The sequence below is a fragment of the Rhinolophus hipposideros genome (genome assembly GCF_964194185.1).
Source record: "Rhinolophus hipposideros genome assembly, chromosome: 5".
NCBI classification, from domain to species: Eukaryota; Metazoa; Chordata; class Mammalia; order Chiroptera; family Rhinolophidae; genus Rhinolophus; species Rhinolophus hipposideros.
In genome coordinates, this window is record NC_138051.1 from 41,125,562 (window position 1) to 41,147,262 (window position 21,701).

At 50.8% G+C, this 21,701-nt stretch overlaps 3 protein-coding genes across 5 annotated transcripts in view; 2 read left to right on the forward strand and 1 right to left on the reverse strand.

The window, feature by feature from the left end:
• Window positions 1-501: 501 nt before the first annotated feature.
• Window positions 502-3,986, forward strand: DUOXA2 (dual oxidase maturation factor 2; the record flags this gene model as incomplete). Its single annotated transcript, XM_081047983.1, has 6 exons — window positions 502-648; window positions 1,726-1,783; window positions 2,068-2,202; window positions 2,453-2,666; window positions 2,961-3,175; window positions 3,793-3,986. 6 exons carry the CDS (start codon window positions 502-504, stop codon window positions 3,984-3,986), a joined length of 963 nt encoding a protein of 320 aa, XP_080904109.1.
• Window positions 3,987-4,554: 568 nt separating this feature from the next.
• On the reverse strand, window positions 4,555-21,700 carry DUOXA1 (dual oxidase maturation factor 1). Of its 2 annotated transcripts, XM_081047982.1 has the most exons (9): window positions 21,345-21,700; window positions 14,688-14,946; window positions 14,294-14,371; window positions 8,292-8,468; window positions 7,922-7,979; window positions 7,111-7,245; window positions 6,647-6,860; window positions 6,181-6,398; window positions 4,555-5,488 (listed from the first exon to the last, which is right to left on the reverse strand). In XM_081047982.1, the coding sequence occupies exons 4-9, from the start codon at window positions 8,436-8,438 to the stop codon at window positions 5,232-5,234; spliced, it is 1,029 nt and encodes a 342-aa protein (XP_080904108.1). In that variant the 5' UTR covers window positions 8,439-8,468; window positions 14,294-14,371; window positions 14,688-14,946; window positions 21,345-21,700; the 3' UTR covers window positions 4,555-5,231. The 2 variants fall into 2 exon arrangements, with proteins under 2 accessions (XP_080904108.1, XP_080904107.1); XM_081047981.1 differs by lacking the exons at window positions 14,294-14,371; window positions 14,688-14,946; window positions 21,345-21,700 and having other exon boundaries at window positions 8,292-8,591.
• The window catches only part of DUOX1 (dual oxidase 1), a gene marked incomplete at its 5' end in the record, with an annotated part of 30,508 nt that continues 26,023 nt past the window's right edge, over window positions 17,217-21,701 (forward strand). Inside the window, 5 exons of one of the 2 annotated variants that reach the window (XM_081047975.1) lie at window positions 17,217-17,274; window positions 19,744-19,827; window positions 20,028-20,192; window positions 20,991-21,178; window positions 21,364-21,565. In XM_081047975.1, the coding sequence (XP_080904101.1) occupies window positions 17,217-17,274; window positions 19,744-19,827; window positions 20,028-20,192; window positions 20,991-21,178; window positions 21,364-21,565 (697 nt within the window). The remainder of the gene's footprint in view (window positions 17,275-19,743; window positions 19,828-20,027; window positions 20,193-20,990; window positions 21,179-21,363; window positions 21,566-21,701) is intronic. The other variant, XM_081047976.1, reaches the window with a different exon arrangement.

Here is a 21,701-nt window from a genome sequence, read left to right on the forward strand (position 1 = left end):
CGTACTCCACAGATCTTCAGCTTTCCCGACTGCACTCTTACCCTTCTTTCTGGGTCCTCTGAGGCCAGCTACGCTAGTGTCCACTCTGGCCAGACCTGCGCCAAGTGTGAGCATCTGGACTCCGGGCTCGCCCTCCACCTGAGGAGGCTGGGCTCTTCTCATTTGCATAGAGACCGCCGCCCCTCATTTGCAAGATCTCTTCCCGCTCAGACCTGGCTGCCAAGTTCCGACTTGCTGGGCACTCTGCCCGCGCTCCTATAAAAGGGGTCCCGGGTGCGTCTTCCAAACGCAGAGCGAATCTGCAGAACCGCGAAGATAACTGGCCACAGCAAGTGAGGAATAATTCCGACACGCCCTGGCGAGTCAAGGGACTCAGACTTGACCAACATCGGGTTGCACTCTTGCACGCAACGGGCGGGATAAAAAGAAGTGGAACCCGGGCTCCGACATCAAGGACGCGCTCTGCCTTGCACAAGCAGACTTAGCTCGCCTGCCTGCAGCATGACTCTCTGGGATGGCGTGCTGCCTTTTTACCCCCAGTCCCGGCATTCAGCTGGCTTCAGCGTCCCGCTGCTCATCGTCATTCTGGTGTTTTTGAGCTTGACCATCAGCTTCTTGCTCATCTTGCCCGGGATTCGTGGCCACTCGGTAAGGGGGTGCTAGAAGCTCGGGTCTGGATGGAGGGCGTCATGGACAGCTTGTGTCTGGAGGACCCAGGACAGGTAAGACTGTGGAAAGGACCTCAGTCTGAAGAGTCAGGGTGAAGCACTGAACCAGAATAGGTGGAGCAGACCCAGGAGTCTGGTGCAGCAAGCACCCCTTCCCAAAGACAGAGAGAGGTCCCATTCAAGACATCCTAGAGACTGACCCCAGCAGGATCATCTAGGAGGCTGTTGATAGTGGTTGCCCCATCCAGTGATCCTGGGGCCGATTCTAATCTTCACAGGATGCCAGGGCCTCCTGCATCTCCCCAGAATGCAGCTCCACTCTAATTCCCACTCCCATCCAGTCCTCTAGGTAACGTCTGTGTGTTGAGACTCATGTGTGTGGGTGCCACCATCCTAAGGACTCAAGACACTCAAGCAAGGGATTCAAAGTTGTAGTAGACTGGGTACTTTCCCTTAGACTCCCCTCTTCCCAGAATCTAAGTTGTCTGTTTTCAAGTCTAGGAGGACCTAGACTTGACTTGCTTTGGTTCCCTGGGAAACTGGCGTACCTAGAAATATCTGGGAGGCTGTGTTCCCACCTCCTCTACTTGGTGACCAAATCCTGGGTCCTCCCTCTCTTGGGAGAGGTAATGCCTGCCTGCCTAGCACTTCTGGACTCACTGAGCCTCACCATAGCAGTGACCAAAAAAAGAGGTGGAACCAGGACCAGGAGCCAGATAGCTGGGGGGTAGGCGGAGTGGGGGGGCAGGGGGGGACTGAAGGTACTGGAAGAGCACCAGGCCGGCAGACAACCCGGTTGCAGGGTGAGCTGGGAGTGGGACCGGGGAGGTAGAAGCTCAAGGCCAGTCAACAGAAATGCCAGAGGCTCAGAGGGACATGTACAAAATGCAAGCCTGACTTGAACCTCAAAACATTAGGAATACAACTGGGAAAAGGGTGTGGGGCAAAATAGGGCAGTTGCAAGGGTACTAAAGATCCTGGTGACATGGGGTCAAAGGAGGTCGTGGGGGCTCTGATTGAGCAGTGTCGAGACCTGACCTAGTACTTGTTCCCGCAGCGCTGGTTCTGGTTGGTGAGAGTTCTTCTAAGTCTGTTCATAGGCGCAGAAATTGTGGGTGAGTGTGTGGTGCAGGGGATGGGGAGAGACCCTAGGGGGAGGAAGAAGGTGGGCAGAGGGCACTGGGAAAATGAAGAACTGGGGTTGGTTTCCTGCTCCTTCTCCCCATTCTCGGCTCTTTCTGGTGCCCACTCTTCTGCCCTTACCACGTATACCACATTCGACCCTTAGACCCCACCCTTCTCTCTGCTGTCCCACCTCCCATCACCACTCTCTCAATTCCATCTCCCCAGCTCTCTCCCGAGCCTTCCCCCCCCCCCCATTGTGTATCTCTCCCCACAGCCGTGCACTTCAGCGCAGAATGGTCCGTAGGTAGGGTGAGCACCAACACATCCTACAAGGCCTTCAGCGCAGCGCGCATCCGAGCCGACCTCGGGCTGCATGTGGGCCTGGAGGGAATTAATATCACACTCAAAGGTGAGGGGGCTGGGGCAAGGCAAACTCCTGGGGTGGGCAGACGCCATGGTTGGGGGAGTGTGGCAGGGGCAGCTGCAGGACCTTTCAGATCCCACAGACTCAAATAACTTTTGGTCCTCATGGATTTGTGTTTTCCCCCAACCACTGCCAAACCCATTTCTCCTGCATCCCAACTTCCCTATCAGAATCAGCTTAGTTGATGGGTTTCCGGCTGTGCGCAGCCCCCTGACCCCCCCGCCGGCCTCTGCAGGGACCCCAGTGCAGCAGCTGAACGAGACCATCAACTACAACGAGCAGTTTAGCTGGCGCCTGGGCGAGAACTATGCGGAGCAGTACGCGGAAGCGCTGGAGAAGGGGCTGCCGGATCCAGTTCTCTACTTGGCGGAGAAGTTCAGCAGGAGCAGCCCCTGCGGGCTCTACCGCCAATACCGGCTGGCGGGACACTACGCCTCGGCCACGCTGTGGTAAGAGATAGAAGGAAGGCACCGCGTGTGTGTGTGTGTGTGTGTGTGTGTGTGTGTGTGTGTGTGTGTGTGTGTGTGTGTGGTTCAGTCGGTCAAGACAGCTGCACAGATCTTCGGAATCCGGAGAGACCCAGCGACGATGGGAAGTCGGCTACACCCCTTGGGGTTTTCCCCTGGGCTTCCGCCACCTCACCCAGCTTGTCGTTCTGGAGTAGGGCCATAGAGGAAGCGAGGCTGCGGGAGCCGGGGAGGGCTGGCAGAAGCTGGATCACAGCGTAGCTGATCCTCCCGCAGGGTGGCGTTCTGCCTCTGGCTCCTCGCCAACGTGCTGCTCTCCATGCCCGTCCCGCTCTATGGAGGCGTGGCGCTCCTGGCCACCGGCACGTTCGCGCTCCTATCTGTCGTGGTCTTCGCCTCCACCGCCAGGGTGCCGCTCTGTCCTCTCCGCCTCGGCTCCTCCGCGCTCGCCACTCACTACGGTGCCGCCTTTTGGATCACGCTGGCCACCGGTGAGGACCGAGCGGATGGGCCTGGGGCGGCTGGGGATGGGGATGCGATTTACACCGGTGCACCTTCCAGTTTACAAAATGAGTTCACCTACAGTGTTTCCCCGAAAATAAGACCTACCCCGAAAATAAGCCCCAGTTAAGATCTCAGCCAGGTAGACGCATTTAGTACCTTATGACGATGGTCTAAAAGATGACATGATTGTAATTGAATAAATGTGGATTATTGTACATGAAAAAATAAGACATCCCCTGAAAATAAGCCCTAATGGAGCAAAAATTAATATAAGACCGGATCTTATTTACAGGGAAACAGTATATTACTAATTTGCCCCTCTCAATATTTCGTAGAGGCAAGCACTGTTGTGCCCATTTTACAGATGAGGGGAAGGGGGTTCAGAAGGGTTCGGGTGTCTTGCCCAATTAGCACACGAACCCCTATATCATGTAATCCATGTTAGAGGGGTGTGTGTGTGTGTGTGTGTGTGTGTGTGTGTGTGTATGTGTGTCTGTGTCGGGACAGGAAATGTGAGCGGTGGCCTCGAATAGATGGAAGGGACAGACCGGGTTCTGTCCCAGAGCCCTGACCGCCTCCTTTCCTCTTGTCTGCACTGCTGCAGGGGTCCTGTGCCTCCTCTTGGGAGGGGCGGTGGTGAGTTTCCACTATGCTTGGCCCAGCGCTCTTAGAACCTTCTTGGACCTAAACTTCAAGGACTGCGGTAACCAGACAAGAGGGGGCTCGCCTCTCAATTTCAAAAACCCAATACACAAGCAATTCGGGTCTTCGGACTCAACGATCAGTACTAACCTATAAAAGAGACTCCTACTGCGCCTCGGTCACCAGTAGGCCAGGAGCACTGGGAACAGCGCTGCGCTGCGGGAGTCCAGAGAAAGGTGGGCAGCCTCAGATATGCGCCATAAATAAATTTTTTCCTTTTTTAAAAAACTTTCCCCCCATTAATTTCCATGGCTTCAGTAGGCTCTTGGGGCACACGCACTGTCGGGAGACTTCGTTGGGCTGGAGGTAAAACAGAACATTCTCTTCTGCCTTGAACATTCTCTTTCTCTGCCTTGCCACGAACCCAGAGTCTCTGTCTGAAGAATCCGGAGAAGCCCGGGAAACGCTCTGGGAGAGGGTAGCCCTCTAGTGAACCCAGAGGAGAACCAACAGGAGCCAGCATCTTCCTGTGTTGCCCCAGGTGGATGGTAAGACGCAGTGACCAGGCAGATCACCCTTCCACTGACCCTGTGGGATTCCCCCTTCACTGGCCCAGCTAAGCGAGCTAACAAGGAATGGTGTTTTGGAGTTTACGGAATGGTGTCTGAGGCCCAAGGTAGATGTCAGCAAGGCTTAAAAAACGTAAATCCTGGGATTTTTTTTTAGGTCCTTGGCAAGTCCTACAATTTTATTTGGCTAATTTGAGAACTGAAGCTCAAAGACAATGTGGCACAATTGGTGAATATTATACCTGGGATGAGAAGTTTGGTTTCTTCTCCCTCCCAGTGCTGTTTTTCATTGTACCAAGAGGTCACACAGGCTGGGGAAGTAATGAAAGAACAAGGTGACCCAGAAAAAAGGAAAACAAGAGGTGCAGAAGGCAGAGAGGGACCACAAGTGAATCACATGGTAACCACCTCCCTTCTACACACACACACACACACACACACACACACACACACAACATGATGTGGGTGAAGTTGGGTTTCAATAAATGACCCTCAAAAAAAAATAAAATAAATGACCCTCAAAAAGGCAAATCATCAAAGAAAGGAAGCGTTGTTATGTGGAAACTGCTCAGCAGGGACCCAAGGAGCAGCCCGCAATTGGTCTTACCATGTGACAGGGTTTATGGGCAGCCCCAACATGTGTTCAGCACCTTAGAGCTTTTGTGTTGTTTTTTAACATCAATAGGTAGAGCCTGCTTTTTGTACTCCATCTACAGACTAGGGCTGGGAGGCTGATACAATGTATCCTGTGGGCAGGTCTGGTGGTTTTGTGGGGCTCCAATGAGGTCTGGAGCCAGATCAGCAATCTGGGTGGCCACCAAGGAGAGGAACCTCAGAGGGCATGGTCAGGAACACTGGGGTGCTCCTCTTCACAACATCCCTTGGAGGAAGCCTCTGACAGAGGAATGTCCTGAGGTTCAGGACTCTCAGCTGTGGACTGGTAGCTGGGGCTCAGAAGTCCCCCTTCCTCAGGATTCAACTCCAGCCCAGGGTTCTCCCCCACACTGTGGTTGAAGAAAACCTTCAGCCTGTGAGGATGCAGCCTGTGGGTCACCCCCATGGCCAGGCCCAGCAGCACACAAAGCAGTCCTGGGGATGAGGCAACAGGTATCTCACTTAGTGATGGCGATACCCTCCCACGGACTTTTTCTCCCACGGGCATCAGAAATCTAAGGGAGACTTGGCATCCCTACTTCAAGGCAACTTGGACTCAGAGGTGACTGGCTTTGGGTCATACAGCTGGTGTGGCTCTGTTGTGAGTTTTGGACTCTTAGCCCAGTGGTCTTTCAATTAGAGAGAGAGAGAGAGAGAGAGAGAGAGAGAGAGCTGGGGGAAGGGCAAGACATAGAGGAGGAGGCATGGGAAAGGACATGAGGGATAGACACAGTGAGACAGGAGAGGACAATAAAACTACAGGACAATTTAAGACAATGGAGGCAGGGACAGAAAGGTTCTAGAAATGGGGGACTCATAGAAGAGTGTTTGGGGAAAGTGGGCAGGGGGACATGAGATTAGAAGATTTGAGAAAAGAGCTGAGTGAAGAGAGTTAGGGGACAAGGGACATGACAGAGAAAGGGAGAAGACACAGAAGCAATAGGCATACATGAGGAGGGGGGTGGAACTGGGGAGAGAAAACCTGGAGATGGGGGATATAAGGATGGGTTTTTAAAGAGGCAGAAGGCATCCTGGTCCCCAGACTCTGAACCCCACCAACATGTTGGTCCCTGACCTTCCCTCCCTGGCCCTGAGCTCTCCAGCCTGTCTCCAGTGTTAGGCCTCACCTGTGGTCAACGTGATCCAGAAGGCAGGTCCACGGTGAGTGGGCAGTGTAGCAGTGCCCAGGCGCAGGGGACAGGGTGGGGTGAGTGATGTGGCCATGGAGAAGAAGAGCAGTCCCAGCAGCTGGAAGATCCCCGTGGCCAGCAGCATGTGGCCACCATAGACCAACACGGGCATGGACAGCATCACATTGGCCAGCAGCCAGCAGAGAAATGCCACCCTGGAGAGCCAGGACCTGGTGAAGGCCAGCCCAGGCACCTCTACCTGGAGGGGCCCAGGTGGAGGCTCAGGGACCCAAGGACACCCCAAAGATGTGAGGAAAGGATTTCTGCCTGTGGGTTTCCCAAGCAAATACTGTGGTGACTGGTGCCAGCCCATTCCACCAGGGACCTCCACATGAGTGGAGGAGAGATGGCTAGAAACCCTGTTCCTAGATCTAGGCAAGCAGGGTCTCCATCCCACCCTCACCACAGAATGGCCGAGGTGTAGTGTCCCGCCAGGCGGTACTGGCCATGCAGGCCACATGGGCTGTTCGGGGTGAACTTCTCAGCCAGGTAGAGCACGGGGTCCGGCAGCCCCTTCTCCAGCGCCCTTGCAAACTCCTCAGCATAGTTCTCTCCTAGCTGCCAGGTGAATTCCTCGTTGTAATTGATGGTCTCATGCAGCTGCTGCACTGGGGTCCCTAGGAAATAGGGCAGCTGTGCTCAGCAGGGACCCACGGGTCAGAGTGGGGTATTTGCCTGGGTAGAGGCCCACCACACTGGGCAAAGGGACAGGAGCTGGTCTCAATGGAGAGAAGGCAGCATCCAAGGTCTAGGAATTTCCCTCCTATCATTCCCCAATCTTGTAGCTCTTTAGACCACACCAAACTATATCCTAAAGACACAGAACAGAGCCTTCCTGCTCCCTCACAGGTGAGAGCCCTCCCTCACCTGTGAGTGTGATGTTGACTCCTCTCAGTCCAATCTGCAGCCCAACATCAGCACTGATCCACTGGGAACTGGAAGCTTTATATGATGTGTTGGTGCTGACCAGGCCCACGGACCACTCCGAACTGAAATTCACAGCTGGGGTTGGGGAATTAGACATACAGGAACTCAGGAAGGGCTGGGCATTGCTGGGTTAGAGTCAGAGGGAGAGCTACAAGGGAACCACGTCTGTTGTACTCACAATTGTGTGTCCATTAACTAGCCTAGAGTCTGGCTCATGGTTGGTTTGCCAACAATAGGTGTCGGATGAATAAATGGGTAAGAATCCAAGATTTCCCTTGGTCTAGTCCTCTTACACCTTCCCTCCCTTCCTCCCCCCATTTAGGGAGAGCTACTCAAACAGCTGGGGGAGGAAACATTAACATAATAAACCATGCTGGGCAAACACAGCTTCAACATAGAAACTTTCCATCTCTCCTATTTGCGTAATTCTCAAAGCAAAGAAAGCAGCCCTCTCTCACTTTCTCCCTTCAGTCTCCAAAGACCCTCTTCCCACAGACGTTCATTTTGACCTACTTTCCTCTGAATAAAAATGTCAGAAAGATTGGAGAGATGCATCCAGGATGGTGTCCCAGAGCTCACAGCCTTCAGGGCAAGGGTAAGAGTGAGGGGAGAAGGCCATGTCTGGAAGCCCACCCCGAAGCAGAGACCAAAGCAGAGACCGATGTGGGGAAAGAAGGAGAGGCCAGGCCAGCTGCTGAGGGAACCAGCAGGGATGGAGGCACTGCTCACGTCAGCTGTGCTTTGCACTCACCCAGGATCACAGCCCCGATGAATAAGCTGGTCACCACCCGCAGCAGCCAGAACAGCCTCTGAGCCATAACAGGGTGGGGAGTTTAGGAAGGAGCACCCGCCTTCCAAATCCACTTTCCTCTTTCCAGACTTGGGGAGGGTGCCCTTGAACAGGTCACTTGGTCAGTTGAGATCAGAGTGCCTGGCGCATAAATTGGTCCTCAATAATCATCTGTTGAATCAGTGAGTGGGGGCGCTCTCTGTTGGGGGAGGGTGCTTTCTCAGGACTGGAGCTTCTTTCTGAGACTGGTTATAGTCAGAGTCTGGCCCCCTCACCTTGAGGCCAAGTTCTCTCTTGGGGTGGGGCCTCCAGGTCTGGGTTTGTTTCTCACCATTTTGCCCCGAATGCCAGGCAGGATGATGATGAAGGTGACCAGTGCAGTCAGATAGATGGTGATGATGACAGCCAAGGTAGTGTCCATTGGGAAGGTTGGCTTGGGGCCAGCATAGAAGGGGAATGTGTGTCCAAAAGCAGCCATTTTGGTGGGGTTGTGCGCTAGAGGCAGATGCTGTATAACAACAATAGATGTTTATTGAGTGCCCTCTATGTGCCAGGTATTGTTCTTGGAGATATAGCCGAGAATGAAATAAACCAGGCCCCTCTTCTCTGGAGCTCACCAGACTCCACTGTTACCGCCACTTCACGGCCCCTCAGCCATCCATCTCCCCATGTTTTTGCTGTATGAGAATGAGGATCTTGTCAATCAGTCTCTGTCACCCCATGCTCCCCTCCTAACTCCCAGGTTCTCTAAATCAGTGCCACCACTACCCTGCAGGCTTCTCTGCTTCCTCTGGGACTGTCCTAAGAAATATAATACTCTTATCTCCCTCAGGCCTCCAGCACAAGCAGACAGATCACGGAACATAAAAACAGCTATATTTACTATCAAGTGAAAGCATAAGGGTGACAGATGGTACAGATTGCAAAAAGACTGGCTTTCCTCCTCAGTCCCCAAAGGAACAAAGGCCAGACAGCTCTGCTAAGTATATAATCCAACTACAACATCAGAGGGCTGATTCCCAGACCTGGCACTGCCCACACTGGTCTGTCCAGCTTTCTCAAGCACTGGCTCCTGCTCTGGCAACTCAAGAACAATCGAGCTGAATTGAGTTCACCTCAGTAAGCACTGAAGGAGCACGTGCCTGCACCAGGAACAGTGCTGGGGCCAGATGTCCTTGTACCCCACACATCAACAGCAGCCTTCCTCCTTGACTCAAATTCCCAGGCCTCATTTCAGCTCAAATCCTGGCTCTGTCTCTCCCTGAATTTCAGAGCCAGTTTGATTTTAGTTTGTCCCTTTGCAGATAGGATATTGGGGAAATGGTACCTGAACTTACTGTGTTTTGTTAAATCCAGACAGAATGGATTACAAGACATGCTATAATTTTATGTACCATGAAGAAAGAAAGGAAGGAAGGAAGGAAGGAAGGAAGGAAGGAAGGAAGGAAGGAAGGAAGGTAGGAAGGAAGGAAGGAAGGAAGGAAGGAAGGAAGGAAGGGAGAGAAAAATTTTAGAAAGAAGAAAGAAAGAAAGAAGGAAGGAAGGAAGGAAGGAAGGAAGGAAGGAAGGAAGGAAGGAAGGAAGGAAGACACTACCAATTAAACCATGACAGCCATTGTTGGTAAGATAGACCTCAATTTCAGAAATGCCAAAAGGTGGAAAAAAAAATGCATCTTACAATCAGTGAGCCCAGCTCTGCTCATTTCCCTGCATGTGACTTATTTTGGGGGCCTTGGTTTGCCCAGGAGGGTATATGATTTATAGATTGACCAGGTAGTATTTTGTTAACTGATATAGTGAAAGAATAAGCTTTGGAATTGAGCAACCGTGTTTGAATTCTGCCTCTGCCTCTTGCAATTTACTTGACCTCATAGAGACTTAGTTTGACTGAAAAATAGGGATGATAGTAATGTTTACGTCACAGTGTCATTGTGAGTATGAAATGAGATTGTGTATGTAAAGTTCTAAGAATAGGACCTGAAACAGTAAAATCAATAAATGGAAGCTACCAGATTGGAAAGAAGGGGGCATTTTATTACTCCATTTATCTATTTCTCCAATTCTTCTTGTAGGCTGAAATCAGTTCTGGCTCTGGTTCCAGTTCTTCAGTAACTAACTTTTCAAAAATATGTGTACACTTATTTTATCTATTGTTTATTTAAGTATAACTGGTACACAATATTATATTAGTTATATTAGTTTCAGGTGTACAATACAGTGATTCAACATTTTTATACCTCACAATGTGATCACCCATTAATTCTGGTAATCATCTGTTCAGTAACTAATTTTATAACATTGGGCAGGTAAATAACAGCTTCCTTTGTCCTTGGTTTCCTTATCTGCAATTGGATAGGATGACCTTTGGGTCCTTTCTAGCTCTAAATTCAGTGATTCTCCTACAATACACCATAGCTTCCAGCCTTCCCCTCTCTTTCTAGTCTGGCCATGTCCTTGTGTGCACTCTGGATGTAGTATGATATCAGGCAAAGAGGCAGAGAGATAGACAGTTTTAACTTTTCATCCTGTCACATAACCTCTGAGTCTCAGTTTTAACATGAAGTTTTGCTTTTTTATTAATTTATTAATTCTCTCATCCCAGAGGAATGAGTATCTCTTTTCTCCTGGGCTCTGACTCCAATCTTACTTGCCTTCACCACCACCTTTCTCATCAGTTATCTCCCTTTTTCTTTGCAACTTTGAAGCTTCCCTTTCTCTCAAGGATATATTTAAATTTCTCCAATCTTAAGAACACAAAGAAAAGGGACTCTCTCCCTTGACCTTCTGGGTCCCCTCCAGCTTCTATCTTTTCCATTCTCTTCCTTTCACAGCCAGGCTTTTTGGAAGAATAGTTTATGTTGGTATTTCCATTGCCTTATCTCCTCAACTCATTGCAATCTGACTTCTCCCCTTCTCCAAATTCTCCATTAGGTCACTATGTGCTAAATCCAGAGAAATTTTCACTTTTCATCCTTCTTGACCTCTCTGTAGTATTTGACACTGTGGACCACTCCTTCCTTCTTCAAACTTTTCCTCCTTAGACCACCATGACACCACGTTCTCCTGAGTCTCCTGCCTTTGGCCATCTCTTTGGTGGCTCCTTTGCTAGTTCTTCCTCCCTCTTAAATGTTTATGTTCTCCAGGATTCTGTCTTGACTCTCTTCTTTTAGCACTCTTCATGATTCCTTGGGCAAACTCATCCATTCCTATGACTGATGCTTCTCAAATCTGTGCCTCCAGGTAGATCTCCTACCTAGTTGCCAAACACAAAAGGATCATTATCCCATGGATATTTTCACCTGGATGTTCCTTGGATGCCTGAAATTTAACAGGTCCCAAACTGGATTCACTGTCTCTATTCTGCGTGTGATTCTGTTTTGTCTCTTTAGTCTCTCACCACCTCATTAATCAAATAAGCCAGAGACCTGGAACAGCTTACCTCCTAAATATTTCTTGAACCCATCCATGCATTTCCTTCCCTACTGCCTCTAAGCTAATTCAGCCTCATCCTGTCTTGCCGGGTGCCAAACAATTTTTCTAACAAGAAAATGTAATTATTTCAGTTTTTTCCTCTGGGTAAAATCTAATCTTTTCACCATCACATAGAAAGTCTTTTGTGATCTGGTCCCACCTACCCTTTCATCTCCACCTTTGCCCAGTCTAATCTCTAGCCACACTGAACTACTGGCCTCTCCCTGAATCTGACATGCTCTTTCAAGCCTTCATGCCTTTCTAAATGCTATTTCCTCTGTCTGGAATGCTTTTACCTTCTTGGCAAACTCCTTTTCACTCTTCAAGTCTCAGCTTGTGTTAACTCCTCTCTGAAATTTCCTCTGATGCCATCAGGTCAGTGTAGATATTTGTAACTCTCAAGTTCTGACTGCATTTTGAACATACCTCCATGATCCCAATAATTACAATATACTCCAATTGTTTGAACATGTCTCTCTCCTTTAGCTTCCTATCTCCGTAAGGACAGGGACTTTGTTTTTCCATCTTTGCATCACCTGCACTTAGAATATATTAATCAGTCTATGGATCAAATGAATGAATATATGAATAGGTTCCTCTCTGCAGGGGGCAGCTTCTATAGCCACACACAAGAGGGAGCTATGCTCCCTCATTGCCCAATACCATACTCTCATTCAACATTAACTGAATATCCCCAATATAGAGCTAAGGACTGGGCAGGAAAGGATTTGGCCAAAGCTGTTAATTTTTAATGCTTTCGCAAAATTTTCAGAAAGCCTCTTCAATAGTTGGAGTCTTCAAACCATGAATGTTCATGTTTAATTGAATCTGAAACATACATTTCAACTCTAGCTAAACAGGAGTAACTAAGAATTTGTGGATTATTGTTGTATAATATGTGATAGTGATATTTATTTTAAAGCGGATGTTTATTGGTCTAAGAATTTTTTATTTATGACACCTACACTGAAACTATTAGAATTCTGATAAAAGGCTATATATTTTTTTAGAAATGGCTATAAAATGTATAATATCTTGGTTAGGAAGATAGGAAGATAAAGCAAATTTGCTAATAGTAAGAATACATGTTATATGCTGGAAGTTCAAAAATAAATATTTGCAATATAAGCAAATAAAAATTGTAATGTATTTTAGTCAGGGCCACATTATTCCTGCATTTATTTGAAAGAGAGGTTATAAAATATTTTACAAGAATGGCTCATCTCTATTAACATGGTGCTTCAAAGAAACACTAACAAAAGGTTTTCTATATTGTAAGTTCAGAAGAATAATGTTAACTTATTTCCAATTCTCCAAAATATTTATTAAAGATGGAAAAAGCAAAAAGACAGTTGGTGACTAAAATTGACCTTGATTCATTTCTTCTTGTTTAATAAATTAGGTGTTCCTTAATTTACATTGACTCATTTAAAGTTAATTTTTCATGACCCTGATCTTAATTTGGTTTTAATTATGAAGCTAACAGCCCTCCTGCATGAAGAGGTGGGACTAAAATGTGAAAGGTTCCCACATTCAGCAATCCTGCTTTTCCCACGAAGCTTATAGTTTCTCTCAGAAACTTCTTCCTCCCTGGCTTGCCAAGGAGGGTCTGACAGTAGAATTTCTTCTATTCTGATAAAAATCTCATGGCAGTCTTCACTTGACCCACTTCTCTCCTAGCTCACAACACTATGATTGATATATATATAGTATATATATGCAATGTATATTGATATAAATAAGCACAAGATACAGACATACACCTACAAGTTCATGTCAACATATAGGCACAAGAAGGAAATGGTTTTCAGTAACACAGACATCTAGACATAAAAACCTCCATCAGAGGCCACTGTGACAAAATTGGGGTGCTTTCTCACTGGGGCGAGACCAATCCTCACACTTTGGAGTCCTCCCTTCTCACCTGGCCTGGAGAGGCGAGGGATACCTTTCTTTTCCCTTTCTGAAGTCCCTTAAAATACTGAAGCATTTCTCACACTCAGTTGTATTTCAGACAATCCTTACCTACCGTAGGATGAAGTGGGGTCCCACATATGTATGAGGAGCGGCTGAGAAATAGTTACAATCTTTAAGAAAACTCATCCTAGTACAAGCTCCAGTCTTTAGCATCCAAAGTGCTTATGTGCTTTTCTTAGTGTTCTGTGACCTCTCATAGCTTGACAAGAACTTCTTCCTGAAGTCTCCTCCTGTCCACATCCCCCCCCCTTTTTTCTGGAACCCAAAGAATAAGAACCACTAATTCGCTACATGCCTGGAGTTGCCGAGAGCTCTGATTGGTTATATACAGCTACTAGAATGTAATGGTTTGTTTCTGGTTGGGATTGATTCCATTAAAAGTTTACAGCTCTGGCTGGCTGAGGGGAACCTGTCAGGAACTCTGCTCCAGCCTCTTCTCTTCAAAAAACGTTTGTGTGTGTGAAGGGGGTGGGGGTGAAGTGGGGGAACGTGTGTATGTGTGTTGTTGCACTAAAGGAGAAATTAAGTGTAGGAACAGAACAAGATCTGAAAAGCAGGTTGAGGCAGGAACCCACAGCAAAGTCTGAGGTGTTAGAAACCCAGCGATGCTGAATCACGCAAGCCGAACTAATCAGATTCCAGTTAAGCCAGGATAAAGATTCGGTGTCTGTAAGCCTTGTGTCGTTTATAGCCTTATGAAGTTTTTCTTACCTCCTCTCAATTTCCTACTAAACTTTCTCTTTGAAGACCTGAATTTTACCTGGGTGGGCACAAGAAGGGGCCCGGGCGAGGGCGGCACTTCAATGCCCCCTCCCAAACCCAATCGGATCGCACAGACCCCAGCAGCCGCATCCCCGCCACTCACGTGGGACCAGGGTTCCCTACCTTCCGCTCTTCCGTACAATGTGTGCGTGGCAGCTGGCACCGCTGGCCTGCTCCTGTGGAACCTCACACGCAGCGTTCCTGGGGGTGGGACCCGGTCCGGATGTTGTCACCAAAACGCATGCCCTTTCCCTCGGTGGGGCTCCCTTCTATCCTCCACTCTTCTAATTCACTTAAGAACCAGGTTATGACCGGATAAACCGGATCCGGGTGCTTCCCGCCTCCCATTCCAAATCACTCTCGACCTTCTCAGACCGCACCCCAGCCTCTGTGGCGCTGCCCCCAACCTCGGCCTGGCACAGAGGAGGGACCGGTGCCTATCCTCTCCGCAGCCATCCCTCCAACCCCTCCTTCTCCTACCCCCATGTCCAGCACCGCGGGCAGCTTCAGCACAAACCTAGCGATGCAGTCCGGGGTCCCGCGGGGCGCGGGCGCGGTGAGACCCTCGAGACCTCACGAGGAATCCAGGGATGGGAGGTCGTTACCACAGACTTTCAGCAAGGGCTGAGGACAGTGCTTTGCTTGGACGCCTGGCCAGGTCTGCAGGCGTTGACGATCCTCTTGGTCTTAGAGCCCAGATCCGACAGTGTGGAGCGGATTTGCGGAGTGCCTCCCCGTCGTTCGGCACGCTGTCTGTCTTCCGCCCTCTCCCAGCCCTAGCAGAAGTGGAGAAGCAGACTTGACCTTTTCGCTGGCCACGTGGCTGTACTAGCCAAGCCCTCGCCACAGACCGACATCTCCCCCACCTGAGCCCTGCGAGCACGTGCAGTCTCACCTTGCGTGCGCCCAGGTCTCCTCCGGGCAGCTCGGCGGGTCCCCGGCGCGCGGGTTTCTATCCCGCCCCACTCCGCCCTGCCCCGCCTTAGAACTGGGGCGCGCCATCACCTTTTCATCCCCCAGCCCTGCCCGCCCCCGCGCAGAGCAGGAGAGGGAGCTGGAGGAGACCCGGGATCGCGGGCCCAGTTTCCAGCCCCGCGGAAGCCAAGCGGCAGTCCCGGCTCCGAGGACACCGCAGCGGCAGGTCAGATCCAGGAGGGCTTCTCCCAGCCTGCCCAGGGGCCTGGGAGCTCGGGGTGCTGGGGGGGAAGGGGAGACTCCAGCCGCATCGCTGCGGCAGTGTGCCCCAGCTTCCCCACATTTTTGAGGGAAGAGGAATTCCAGCCTGAACCCCCCACGCCCTGTGACTCTGTTCTTCGCCTGAGTCCTGTTACGGTCTATTTTCCACCCCATCAAGGTTTTGGGATAATGGATTCTTTGAGACTTGGGAATGTTGGGTGGCCTAGTTTGCTTGGGCCTAGGGGAATCTCTCTGGAGCGCCTCCTGGCACCAGCACACCCTTGCCAGGGAGGGAATTTGGGGCTTTTAGAGACCAGGCTTTCCACTTCAGTCCTCTCTTGCGACCAAGTTGTTATCCGTTTGTCCTTGACTCATCTATCCACCCCAGGGTCACGCTAGGACTTCAGGCTGGGAGAGTAGTCATATGGGGCAAGGCCTGTGTTCTCTCCCTGGTTCCACCAGTGCCTGGGGCTTCACTGCCGTCATGAGGCTGTATTTTCCTTTCAAGGTTGTTGGGAAGTTACTGAACCAATGTTGCTATGTAAATCATTGTGGCTACCCACCCGCAAGAAGTGGTTATTAAACATGTCCACCTTCCCTTTCAGGTTGTCCCTATAGCCTGGCCTGAAAGCTCACTGCATGCTTTCACGGGTTGAGTGGGACACTGGTGTCTGGGGACAAGGAACCAGAAGTCAGAGTGGTAGGAAGCAAGGTGCAGGACATCCTAGATCAGGGAAGGAGCACTCTGGCCACTTCAGCATGTCCAGCCTTATAGCTTCAAAGATCCAGAGCCCTGCTCTTCACAAAGTATCAAAGGCCAGCACCTGGACAGTCTGTGGGATGGCATGGGTAGAACGCTAACCTTTTGAGTTATGACAGAGCCTAGCTGTTTTCATTTTTTTTAAAGGGAAATGGTGAGTGGGGATGAAGTCACCCTCTGGGTTCCATCCTCTGCGACTAGACAACCTGTCCAGGAGGCCTGAGGGTTTGTAAAGAGATGAGGCTTTCCCTGAGTTCCCACCTTCCTCCAGCAGATAGTTCCCCAGCCCCCGCCCACCCCCTATCTCCACAGTGCCTTTAGGAGGTCTTTACTGGCCATAGGCATTCCCTGTGCCACTGAGGAGTTCCAGCCTGATTTCCCTGCTGCCTCTGTTTCCCTGTTGTTCCTGGGTGATTTATTGGCCTGATTTATTTATTGGAGAGAGAGCAAGAAGTTGGCATCACACACATGAACCCCTGTGAGTCCTCACAGAGGAGCCACCTCAGCCCACCCTTTCTATATCACAACTACATAACATCTGTCACTTTGCATTCTCATATCTGATTCTGGCACCACACTAGGAGGTAACTAGTTCAGGCATGCTTACTCCTATAACTGGAAGAGGACACCCAGGTGCAGACCAGATAAGTGACCTGCCTAAGATCCACAGTGGATGTGCAGCAGCACCATATCCTGCCCTCAGCCCAGTGTCCTGGCCCCGAAGTAAGGCTCAGTGCAAGGAACACACACTGCAGGAAGCTGAACCAAAATAATGTTTTCCAATTAATCTTAGGAGGGAAAGTCCAGGAAGGCAGGGATTTCTGTTTGCTATGTTCATTACTTAGTCTCAGTGCCTGGGTCCCTGCACACAACATAGTGGGTGCACGTCAAGTATTTGTTGAGTGAATGAAAGATTCTTGGGAGGTAGTGAGTCTTTTGCTCTTTGCTACCTCCCCACTGTGGCTGTGGCCCAGCCCCATGCCTTGATTCATAGGGACCTGCAGAGGCCCTGGCCTGACTTTCCTGAATTGCTCGGGTTCATACTCTCTGTCCTCTGTCTTTTTCTAGATTTTAAGATTCTAACACCTGAGCCCTGTTATCATTTTCATCATGGGCTTCCGCCTGGCTCTGGCGTGGACACTCCTGATTGGGCCATGGGTGCTCACGGGTGAGTACAGATTGCAGGAGAAGCACGACTAGGAGCTGAGGAACGCAGCATCTTCTGGGCTCCCCCAAAGACCGAAGCTGTATCATATTCATCTCTGTATCCCTACCCCTTAGCTAAGACAGTAGCCTGCACATGGTAGGTGCTCATTTCCAGCTTGTTGACTACATGGATGGCTAATGGAATGAAATATTTGCCCAAATACACAGAATTAGGGAGCCTTCAACTGTTGTGTCAGCACTTCTTATTTCATTCCTTAGAGTCTGAGGCCCTTTCTCTCTCCCCTATCTTGTCTCTCTTTTTCTTTTTTTTTTTTATAAATTAAGGACCACTGACCCCAAATAGAAAGATCGATGAGACACACACAAAGTAAGGATCTTGGCATCAGACTGGACTAACAGCTGACCTCTCCAAAGAGAAATCACCACTATTTTAAAACTGTATGATTTAAAAACAAAATGATACAATCCACCAGAGTTTTATGTGTGTTACCTTCAGCTTTGGACAGTATCTTACCAGAATCTGAGGCCATTCTCTGGGTCTCTATAACCTGGGTCTCTGATGAGGGAAATTGGCTTAAGGTGCCACAAGTTAGGTTAAAAACAGCAAGTGCCTGATGGTCAGGGATGGGGCATGCAAGCACAGAGAACAAAGAAAATCTGTGGAATGATCTGTCCTGGCTGGAGGCATAGGATGGTGAGATGGTCCCTGCAGCTTCTCCCTTGCTAGAATTGCTCATATTCTCTTTCCTTCCTCTCCATGCCTTGGCCTTATTTTTTCCTTTTCTCCCTAGCTCCTGCTTCTTATTCCCAAGAAGCATTTCCCCCACATCCTCCCCAAGAAGTCCACCCTTTCTCTGCCACCAGTTCATCTTATTTTAGAAGTCACATGTATGTGGCTGCCCTATGTTCCTGCCCCAAGTCCTGGATCCTTAGTTGGATTCTGTAGGGGTGGAAAATTTTTTCCTTCTTCTCATCTAGGTGTTTGGCTGGTCGAATAGTTAAGTGGCATAAGATGGAATAACAGGAGAAAAACAAATTGAATTTCATACATATGAGCGCCGCATAAAAATAGGATACCCAAGGGCAAGTTGGGCAATTGAGGCTTCTATGCCATCCTGAGCTGAGGAATGGCATAGGGGCCTGGGGCTTCAAAGAGCAGAAGGGGTATTCACAGGGCAATACGAAGAGCAGATGTTTGGTTAGATGTTTGCCCTGCCATGCAGATAAAAAGTTATCTTTTATATTAATTCGTCTTCTTTCTGGGTCAGGCCCCCTAACTAAATTCTTTTTGGTAGTTAAGGGAGAGGTAAGTTTTTCTTGAGTCTGCTGGGTCGTAAGTCCCTTCAGCCCAAAATAATCCACATGCCAAAGTGGCATATTTTTGGGGTCACTTCTCTGCTCTCCCTCAGTTCTTTGCTCAAACATCAGGGCCTGAGTCATTTTTCTTCTCTGACTTCCTGGTGTGTGTGTGTGTGTGTGTTTGTGTGTGCATGCGCTTGTGTCAGGCATCAGGCAGAAGCGTAACTCTGAGATCCTGTCCTTGGTCTGAGAAGGGAGAGAGTCAGACTCTGGCTGATGAGAGTCCTTTCCTTTGCTCAGTTCTCCGACGTGAGCAGAGCGGGAGGCTCAGCCCTAGTTTGGGGAAAGGAATCTGGCTGGTAATCTGATCTACTAACTAGAAGGACCCCTGCTATATCTCTGATTCTGGACCTTTTCCTGTGTTCCCCACTGCCTGAGCTCTTCCCTAAACAGCTGAGTGTTCCCTCCCAGGCCCTAGTTTTTTGAGAGTACAGTAGGGTCAAGAGGAGGAATGACAAGGTGGACACGATGCCGCCAAAGAGGAAGGGGTGAGGTTATCTATATGACTATCAGTCCTTGATCCCACCCAAGAACCAGGAAAAAGACCAGAGTAGCAAGGCTTCAAAGCCATAACCTTGTGGCCCACATCCTTGCTCTAGGCTCTGCTCAGCAGGAGAAGGCCAAGTCCCTCTCCACATTGCCCCTGCCCAGGGATGGGTCACAGAATGATATGTCCTTCCCTGGGTGGAAGAGTGGCTGGCTCTTTCTCTGTGTGATATCTTACGGCTTGGAATGGCTTCTGTCCTGCCATGTCCTCCAGGGAGCTGAGGTGTAAGGACAGTAGAAGTCTCCTGCATTCCCTTCCCCATCCACAGTTCTCCTTCTGTTTCCTCTTCCTCTCTGAGGTTATTTGTCAGCTCACTGCACCTGGCTACATTCCTTTAGTGCTCTCTGCCATGTCCACCCCCATCCCCACCCTGAGCCGCTTAAAGATTGGGTTTGAATTTGGACACCACTTTGTCCTGGTTATCTTCCTCTGCACCCTACTTCCCACATCTGTGCACTTTCTGCTGCCCTAAGAGCCAGGCTCACAGGACCCATATTCTACAGTTCTACCCATCCTCTCAGGCACTGACTTGCCCAGCTTGCCTTTCCCTCTGTCCTCGCACAGGAGCTCAGAATTCCATTTCGTGGGAGGTGCAACGATTTGATGGCTGGTACAACAACCTCATGGAGCACAGGTGGGGCAGCAAAGGTAGGTGAGAGCAAAGTGGAGACAGAGCCCTAGGGTCAGGGTGGTATCCATTGCTAGTAAGGAGCAAGGGCTGGCAGGCACTGCAAAGGCTCATCCATTTCTAAGGTTTTAGGATCTGTGGTATGGAGGGAAGCCTGAAAGAGAGGAAATTGGGGAGACCCCCTGAGGATTCATTCTTGTCCCCACCTCTCCCACCACAGGCTCTCGGCTGCAGCGACTGGTTCCAGCTACCTATGCAGACGGTGTGTACCAGCCCTTGGGAGAACCCCACCTGCCTAACCCCCGAGACCTTAGTAACACGGCCATGAGGGGCCCTGCAGGGCAGGCCTCCTTGCAAAACCGCACAGTGCTGGGGGTCTTCTTTGGTAAGGGCCTCAACCTGTAGGGGAGGGAGGCCAGTGGGGTCAGCTACACACCTCTATGTCTGAAGGGGGACTCGGAGAGTGAGGGAGAAAAGTGATGGAGGGTGAGAACGATGGAGGGGCGGGCAATGGGGTGGGCTGGGGTGGGAGCAGAGGGAGAAAGTGTGGTTGGGCGAGGCATAAATCTGCCTCACTCTGGGCTGTTGTTGGGGGTGGGGAACAGAAGCAGGAGAATGGAAATAATTTGGTAGTGACTCTTGGTGGGACCCTGTTGTCACTCTTTGCCCCTGAGCCTCCTAGGACAGGCTCAGAGCAGGGTTCTGACACTGGTGGGAGGGCTGGGGGGCGCGGGTGTCAGATGGGAGTGCTAGGGCGACCTTACCCCATTGACTGGCTTGTTGGCTCCTAGCCGGAATGCCAGGCTCCTGCTGGCCATCCAGTGTGCCCACACTTGCTTCCCAGTGGGTCCACCATCCCACTAAGGTTGGTGGCCCGCTGGGCAGGCTGCTTCTAGCAGCCTGTTGGAGCCCATGCTGCCAATCTGATTGCTGATTGCCCAGGCACACTCACTAGGCACCTACCAGTTACCAAGGAGAAGGCAAACTGGAAATGAAAACAGTTGGGACCACACTATGTAACAAAAGACTGGGAAGGGGTGGGGGAGGTGAAGGCCTGCACTTGCCAATAATGGCTGCTGAGTCTTTTGAAGCTTCAAGGGAAGGAGGAGGAGCACTGGATAGCTGGTGCTGAAAGAACAGTGGCCTTAGCTGACCCTAGCATGCCTTCCTCCACTGCGGGCAGGCTACCACGTGCTCTCTGACCTGGTGAGTGTAGAGAGACCCGGCTGCCCCGCCGAGTTTCTCAACATCCGAATCCCGTCCGGAGACCCCGTGTTCGATCGTGACCAGAGCGGGGACGTGGTGCTGCCCTTCCAGAGGAGCCGCTGGGACCCCAAGACCGGACGGAGCCCCAGCAACCCCCGGGACGTGGTGAGACAAAGCAGGCGGCGGGGCAGAGGCTGGACCGAGGCGGGTGGGGCCCTGGGCTCTGAGCAATGGCAGTGTCTGGTGGGGAGAGGATCCCACCCGACACCCACGAACACCCGCCTGGCCCTGGTCCTCCCTTACCCACCTGCGCTACACGACCCTGGCTCACCTATCCTGTGCCACCGCAGACCAACGAGGTGACCGGCTGGCTGGACGGCAGCGCCATCTATGGCTCTTCACACTCCTGGAGCGACGCGCTGCGGAGCTTCTCCGGGGGGCAGCTGGCGTCGGGGCCCGACCCCGCCTTCCCCCGGGACGCCCAGGACCCCCTGCTCATGTGGACCGCGCCCGACCCCGCCACGGGACAGCGCGGGCCCCGGGGGCTGTACGGTGAGGCAGCCGGGTCGGGCAGGGGCGCTGGGGACGGGGGTGGGGGGGAGGGGACCGGAGCCGCCAGCAGGGCTGGTTGGCAGGAGGCCTGGGGGTCTGCGAGGTGCCGCTCCCCTGGGTGCCACCGCCGCTCACT

Excerpts from the sequence above, each read along its gene's own strand:
- DUOXA1 (XM_081047982.1), bottom strand. The coding sequence starts at position 8,438 with ATGGCTGCTTTTGGACACACATTCCCCTTCTATGCTGGCCCCAAGCCA. Across the intron at positions 6,399-6,646 it reads TACACCTCGGCCATTCTGTG|GGTGGCATTTCTCTGCTGGC; the intron begins GTGAGGGTGGGA and ends CTGGCTCTCCAG. Across the intron at positions 5,489-6,180 it reads CTGGATCACGTTGACCACAG|GACTGCTTTGTGTGCTGCTG; the intron begins GTGAGGCCTAAC and ends CCTCATCCCCAG.